The following is an 8,001-nucleotide window of genomic DNA, read 5'->3' on the forward strand; positions in this document are numbered from 1 at the left end:
GCCAAATTAAAAGTCCTACATTTAATATTTTATATGGCCTTTATCATAATAATAGCAATTGTTTTATTCATTTAGTTTAGCATTTTAGCTGATTATTGAGTGTTCTATGCAGCTTTTCCCCCCTTGTTCTAATTTATGCAGGGACACTTTAAGATTGCATAAAAAAATTAAAATCTAAAACATGACAGACTGAAAAACAAGAGTGCAACCTGGTTTGATAGCATGTCTGTTTTTCTCAGGAAGAGAATTGTTTTGTTTTTTTTGTTTTTACTTTGAATAGTTCAGTTAAATTCTCATGTCATTGTATAATAAAGAGCAAATTAAATACAACATAAGCACGGTAATATAAATTGCCTAATCATAGCAGAAGTTCTGGATTTCCCCATCTGTACACAGAAAGCTCCGACTGTTCTGCTTTTAGATGTGGAACCGTTCACATGATGGCAGCAGGTCAAAACCTCCATAAGGACAATGTAAAGAGTCTCTGAGCATGTTCACTGCTCCTGCGGTGGCTCTGAGGCAGACCCCCCTCTCTGTGCCCTGCAGAGTTCCTCTTGTTATTTTACAGCCAGAGCAGCACACAGAGATTGTGTCAGTGCAATCTCAACCACACCTCTGTAGAACGTGGTGAAGAGCTACAAGCGCTGTTTGTTTCCTCAGATGGCGATACGATGAAGTGGCTGGTTCTCTGTCCAGGTAAGATCAGCAGAGATCTTCACTCTGAGGTTTAATGCCACCCACTCTGTTTCCGTTGCAACGTAATCCACACAAAACATGAAAAAAATCTGCTAAATGAACTGTTGGAAATCACACGATAATCATTTGACCTTCCACAGTAACATTGAATGTAATCAGCTTTCTTGTCTTTGTTGACTTGTCGCCCCAGGATGATGCTGCCACCACCATGTTTCACAGAAACCCCCTACAACACTTTGTTTCAAACTCCAGGACATCTCTAGCTTCCTTTATCAGAATTATCTGTGCAGGACTAAAACCTTTCCAATCAACAGATTCTCCATCCCGAGTTGTGAATCTGATCAAAACTCTCCTTATACTGAGGTTTTGTGTTTGCAGCAAAGTTCTCCACAACTTTATCGCTTACCTTTCATTCCAGTTGCTGTTCCTTGGTCTCCACCGTTGTTTGCAATGCTCTTTAAAAACCTTGTAGGCCTTCAGAGAACAGCTACATTTATACTGAGAATAAGTTAAACAGCTCCTAATTCACTGTGTTTGTATTCTGGCCTTTTTATTTATTGTTTATTTTTGCTTTTTAGGCCTTGCAATTTTCCGTTCTCCAAGATACAGACTCGATCTGTACTCGACTATAATATCAGATCACACAATCGAGAGGGGTGGCCAAAAAAAAAAAAAGCAAAGGTCAAATATCCAAAAATCACAAGATTGAAGAAAAAGGCTGGAATGCAGACAGAAGCCGAGACAAACTAGCAAAGACTGGAGAAAACCCGAAAGCTTAAATACGAGACGGGCAATTATTCTGATGTAGAACAGATCTGAGAATGTTCGGAAACAAAATGGACACAGAACTTTCCAAAATCATTTCAATACCTATTGATCGTGACATCCATCAGTTTTGAACTTTGGCTAATTTCTCAAATACCTCGTCTATTGTTCTCATGTTATATTTGCCTCCATGTTTTTTAAAGAAGGATCACAATTTGTGCACAAAATTCTTTGGCAAATGCAGTTGTGTCTCTGGTGGGTGACTCACAGGAAGCAAACAGCAGCCCTCTACCCCCCTGCCCCTTTTCTTTTCTTGCCCACATCATTCCTGTTTCACAATATGTAGCTGCCAGGGCGTCAAACAAGGATGAGGAAAAAATCTGTGGCATACTCACAATGGTTTCAATTGGCAGGGGTCAGTCGTAATCACTGCTAAAGGTACCTTGCATGTGTGTGCAGAAACATGCCATGGTAACAAGCCGCGGTACCTTGTTAGGACATGGAGACAGATTTTGTCCTTTAATGCATTTCACCGAGCATCTACAAATGGCTTCTTGGGGAGAGTAATTGCAAAATTGTCTATTAGCGTGCCGGTGGAACATGTGAGGCAAAGGAAGAATGTTTAAAGAGTCGGTCGCATTGAACGAGCGCGCTGTGGGGATCGCAGGGGCTACAGAGAACGTCAGCGACGCCTGCGGAGAACAGGTGAGACTGATGTGAAATTAAAACTATGGAGCTGTCCAAAGTCCTGAACATTCAGAAAAATCACACCATTCCTATGAAACACAAACTAATTATCCTGTCAGAGAGTGAGGTTTGAGTGCTAAAGGGACAGCTTGGACATTTTTCAGTGTGTACCAAGTTGAAAACTTTAAGCATTTCTTTCTTATTTTGTCATATTATAAAATAATGTGACAAAAGTTTAAATCCTGAATAATGTACTTTATTTGGGATTTTGAGTAATACCCTTAAATGAAGTCCAGTTCAGTCAATTGGCTGCAGAAATCACCTAATAAGAATAAAGGTCCATCTTTTGTAGTAAAAACAGCTACTCTGTCAGGCATAGGAAGGTTTTAATAAAACGTTTGGGGGAACATATATAATCCCAAAGAGCAAGTAACACAACAGACAGATCAGGGACAGAGCATGGGACGGGTTTGAAGCATGACTGAACCATCAAGCAGCACGTCAAACTCTGAACGTCTCATAAAGCGCGTTAGATTCATCTGAAAACGGAGCATTTTCAGTAGTTTGCACTGCTGTAAACCTTCCAAGACATTTCCATCAATCCTGGCTAATACAGAAGAGAAATAATCATCCACCTGGACACGCCGATCTCCTCGGTGGAGCATGTTGGTGGCAGCGTTATGGTGTGGGGATGCTTTTCTTCAGCAGGGACAAGGATGTCGGTGAGAGTTGATGAGAAAATGAAAAAAAACCAATGGGAAGAAAACTCAGTAGCAGCTGCGTCACACTTGACGCTGCAGCAGAAGTATTATTTTCCTTACACATCACTATTGTGAACTCTTTGGAATATTTTTCTATTACAAACAATCTCATTAAAACCCAACAAAGGTTGTAGTTAAAACATGACAGAATCTGAAATGGGTTTAAATTGCTTTGAAAGGCATTTTAAATATGAAGAGTGTCTTCATGGAGTGTGCAAGAAAAAGGGATATTGTAGTTTTAAATAGGAGACATTTTTCTAGATTTTGTGTAATGGTGGGTTTAGAATTTCCAACCACTTGGGAATAGATTTGTCAGCTTTTTAACATCACAATGCTTAAGATTTTACAGATTTTTTCTCTGCAAGAAAACTGAATATATATATATATATATATATATATATATATATATATATATATATATATATATATATATATATATATATATATAATAAAACCTGGTTTTGACATTTCATATCCAAGGTCATCTGCAACATCTGGAATGGGAAATACAACTTTTGTGTGTGTGTTCAAATTGACTTTTTATTTAATTGCCAACAGTATAGATCCAAGACATTTTATTTGCCTGGTTACCTGGGCTGCTGTTGTGTCACTCCATCTTCTCCATCACATACCAAGTTGTCCTTTGGCAACACTGCCCCCTTTCTGCAGCTTAAACAAGAAAAAAAATGTGACTGGAATAATAAGTGCTGAAAATGGTGAGTGTGACCAGGAAAGGGCTGCAGTAAACGCACCATAGTTTGTCATGTTACGACCACAAACTTGAATGTGCTTTAGTGGGATTTTATGTTGCAGACCAAAACAAAGTAGTAAAAAAATACACAGTGAAAGGAAATAAAATGGTTTCCAAATGGTTTCACAAATACAAATATCAAAAGTGCATTTGTGTTCAGCATATCGACTTTATGCTAAAAGTCTCTTTGCCCATGAAGAACCTGAAATAATCGCCCAGTCTTCTTTGTCAAACGGCTCAAGCTCAGTCAGATGGGATTGTTTGGTGGATGTCAATTTTCCAAAGACATCCAGAATCATGTGAAGGCAGTACTCTACGTAAATAATTACAACATTTTTAGTAATATATATGCATATAAATACATATATATACTAAATTTGTTTTGAATAGTAGAAGTTTAGTCTTTTTTGTTAATTTGAACTAATTCCAGTCTCTTACTTTTTTTTTTCAAAAAGCAGTTCACCAAAACTCCACAAGTTTGTCATTTTTTACTACGTTAAGCAACAACTCAGTCGCAAACATCCCTTTCGATAAAAAAATAAAATTATTTTGTTATTTGTGGCTCAGAAAAAAGAAGGTATCTCTTTATTATTATTATTATTATTTTTATCTCCAAAGCGTAAGTTATCTATTTATTTTAAATATATAGATTGAGTAAATAAATAAATATTTCTATCCTTTTATTTCCCCTTCTTCTGTGAATTTTTTTAGCTGCTTTTTGCACTGATGGAAGCATCAGGAGGTGTGCGCTCAATAAAAGAGCACCGCTCTTTAACAGATGTGATTTACGATTTCATCCAGAAGATGGCAGAATAAGCACAATTAATTTCCGCTGAGCGGCATTAAAAACAGACTGGTGGACGTTCAAGACAATTGACTTTAAATAAATAAATAAAATTAAAAAAATTATAATAAAGAAAAACGTATCATTGACACTTCTTCTTCTTCTTCTTAAAAGTGAAAGTCAAAAATATTGTTTTTATAAAACAATTGAACAGCAAAGAAAGAAATTCCCCGATAAATCAGACAGTAAGTCTAATTTAACGCGCCATTGCATTTTCTTTCTTTTCTGAACAAATCATCGAAGAAAAACAGCTTTTTGTTTGGCTTCGATCCGCTGAAGTAACTTAATTTTTATGAGATGGAGTAACATTTTTATGCAGGCCATTTCATGAACAGGATGGTGCCTGAAAACTGTTTTAAAGTCTTGTATAGACGCACACTCGCAGGATGCGCTGTGGTGTTTGTTCCAGTTTAAACCGCGTTAATTAAAACGTTAACCTGATTGGGTGTAGAGTGAGGGTGGAGGGGGGTGGGGGGTAGGCTGTCTCAGCCCCAATAGGCGAATCCTTTTTAATAACCCGCCTCGAGATAATGATGTAAAAAGACTGAAGCGTCTTGTGCGTAACGAGGATGATGGTGGTGATCCGCGGAAGGTGAATCCAGCACAGAGAGAGAGAGAGAGAGAGAGAAAAAGAGAGAGAGAGAGAGAGAGAGAGAGAGAGAGAGAGAGAGAGAGAGAGACTTTTTACACAAGTCTCTTCTTCATCACCGCACCTCAGCTGACAAGAGAAGCCCCAAACTTCGCCGTTGACGCGCAAACAGAGGGAGAAACTCACTGAGAGGCGTCAGGAGTTCCCGGAACCCACCAGGCCATGGACCGGAGGATGAACCTGAACGGCGGCGCGGCAGGGGACATTTTTCACAAAACTCTCAGCGCCGTGTCCGGCAAAAAGATGGACCCGTTCAGAGCGTCTGCCGGCATGGATCTGCCGCCCAGAGACCGCCAGTCTCCAATTAGTTGCTTTGACCAAGTCGATCCTGACCCGATCCAGCCCGGTGGATTGGCTGGAAGCAGAGGGGGCACTCTGGGTCTGCCGACCGGATCTTTGTGCGTCAAGTACGGGGAGAGCGCCAACAGGACGTCGGCGGCGGAAAGCAGCGGCGGAGAGCAGAGCCCTGATGACGACAGCGACGGGCGGTGCGACATGGTCCTCCTGACCGACGTGCGGACAGCAGCCGGGGGCAAAGCTGAAGGAGGAGGTAAGAAAACCAAAGAGCAGAAAATGCTGCGGCTCAACATCAACGCCAGGGAGAGACGGAGGATGCACGACCTGAACGACGCGCTGGATGAGCTCCGGGCGGTCATCCCCTACGCGCACAGCCCGTCGGTGCGCAAACTCTCCAAAATCGCCACCCTGCTGCTCGCCAAGAACTACATCCTCATGCAGGCGCAGGCGCTGGAGGAGATGAGGAGGCTGGTCGCGTACCTTAACCAGGGCCAGGCCATCTCCGCGGCTTCCATACCGGCCACCACCGCGCTGGCAGCTCCTCCACCCGGCCTGGGCGCGTACGAGCAACCGCCCGGATACCCGTTCCCCGCCGGGGTGGCTGCGCCCTCCTGCCCGGACAAATGCGCCCTATTCAACAACGCCGCGTCCAGCCTCTGCAAACAGTGCACTGACAAGCCTTAAAACTGACCACAGAGACTACAAAGAAGCACACAAGAAGGAGAAAAACCTGACAGAAGATCGAGTAGAGACAAAAATTAACATTTTTATAATATTTACTAAACGCATTAAACCTCGCTTCTGGTTTTCTTTTTTTTTTTTTTCTGTTCGAACAACACTTGATTGTGTACATAAATCATCTTTAAAGTGCTGGTGTGAATGAAGGCCGAACAGAAGCTGAATTAAAGGCCTGTTGCTCCGTGATGGACCCTCTGTGGAGATTTCTGGGTGACCTGACAACCTGCGCGACTTTTTTTTAATTTATTTTTTTTATCCGGAGCGCAACAGCACCGACCTCACTCTGTTGCTTTCTCATGCGTTTACTTTGACTACTAAATCAAAGGCCCAGTTTTCAAAAGAACCTTCCAAGTGAATGTTTCGGACGAAGAGAGTCAAATAAAAAAAAAGAAGAAAGAAAGAAAACAAGTGAACCTCTCGGTTAGGTACTTATTTAGTTGCGAAAGCTTTACTTTCAACTCAGCGAATAAATAAATTTAAAAAAATCTGAAAAAGTAGAAAAGCATACATTTAGGTCTACAAGGTGGTTTTATGTGTCTTTTGTAATTTATTAATTTGGGATATTTATGGTATTTATGCTTGCATTGCACATTGTCGTCTAAGTTGATGTGTTTTCTGCATTTTTTTCATGATTTTTCGTTCCGATGAATCGCGCTGTCAGGTCAAGGCTTTGGTTTATTGCTGTAGATACTTTGGTTTGTTATAAGATCAAAGGGGGCCGTTTGTATGTATTTGAGTGTGGAAAAGCTTTATTAAAATATTTTGAACAACAGCAGAAACATACTTATCTGGTTATTTATCCAAGGCAGTCAGTGCAACTTGAAGCAGAGAAAGGTGCTTTTAAGGTGTTTGAATGTTGTGCGCATTGATGTGTCTTATTTCACGGTTTAATCGTTTCCTTTTAATTCTGTACAAAACGTTTCAATTCACATTGAGCTCTGTCAAGCACAAGCCATTCCGATCAGACAAATTCAGATTTTAGCGCGTTTGTTACACATTCAGGGTGTTTCTGTGCGCAAATAATCTCTAATTTCTCAAGTTTCTTGGCTCTCGTCAGGTGTCAATAATTTTCCACTCCATCAAAACTGCTTCCTTTTTTTCCCCCCCAGCTGATTTGCGCCAAATCCTTGGAGAGAAAACCAGAACAGTGATGGTTGAAAACAGATCAATCATTCTTAAAAAGGGAGATCCGATTGCAGTTAAATTAATAATATTAGATCGACTTGGATTACGATGCGTAAGAGAATGTTAATGACAAAAAAAAAAAAAAAAACAGGTGATGAGAGTTGTCGCTGTAATACCTGCCTGCAGATAATCAAACCCCTCGTTTAAGGGCGATTACACCCTCACGATGTGATTAAGACATGTAATTACACCGCTGTTCAATCATTGTCGCAGTTTTGCGTCTTTAATGAGAACGCAGCTGCAGTGGCAGCGACTTTGGCCCTTTGGCCCTCCTTTTATTTTTAAAGGCCAAACGACACAATATTTCCCTAAAGTGCTGGTTATAAACATTATATTATTTTAATAGGAATCATTAGGCAGTTTAAATCAGGGTTAAAAAAAAAAAGAATATAAGATAGCTAATCGTTTCTTATATATATATATATATATATATATATATATATATAAACCTAAATGGAAACAATTATCCAGAAGATCCACAGCTCTGTTTTCATGATCAATCAACCTACTCAGGACATCAGTCTTGTACAGCTATGACGGATTTACTGTCAACTCAAGAAGCTTATTTTGGCTTTAAAATCTTACTGTGTCTCCTGCTCCACTTCCATTACTGACGAAGCCACGTAAA

At 40.3% G+C, this 8,001-nt stretch overlaps 1 protein-coding gene across 1 annotated transcript; it reads left to right on the forward strand.

Annotated features, from left to right (window-relative positions):
* The first annotated feature begins 5,077 nt into the window (after nt 1–5,077).
* On the forward strand, nt 5,078–6,960 carry bhlhe22 (basic helix-loop-helix family, member e22). Its single transcript, XM_008396264.3, has one exon. It carries the CDS (start codon nt 5,316–5,318, stop codon nt 6,132–6,134), a length of 819 nt encoding a protein of 272 aa, XP_008394486.1. The 5' UTR covers nt 5,078–5,315; the 3' UTR covers nt 6,135–6,960.
* The last annotated feature ends 1,041 nt before the right edge of the window (nt 6,961–8,001 follow it).

The sequence above is a fragment of the Poecilia reticulata genome, chromosome 20 (genome assembly GCF_904066995.2).
Source record: "Poecilia reticulata chromosome 20, P_reticulata-male-v2, whole genome shotgun sequence".
In the NCBI taxonomy this organism is placed as follows: Eukaryota; Metazoa; Chordata; class Actinopteri; order Cyprinodontiformes; family Poeciliidae; genus Poecilia; species Poecilia reticulata.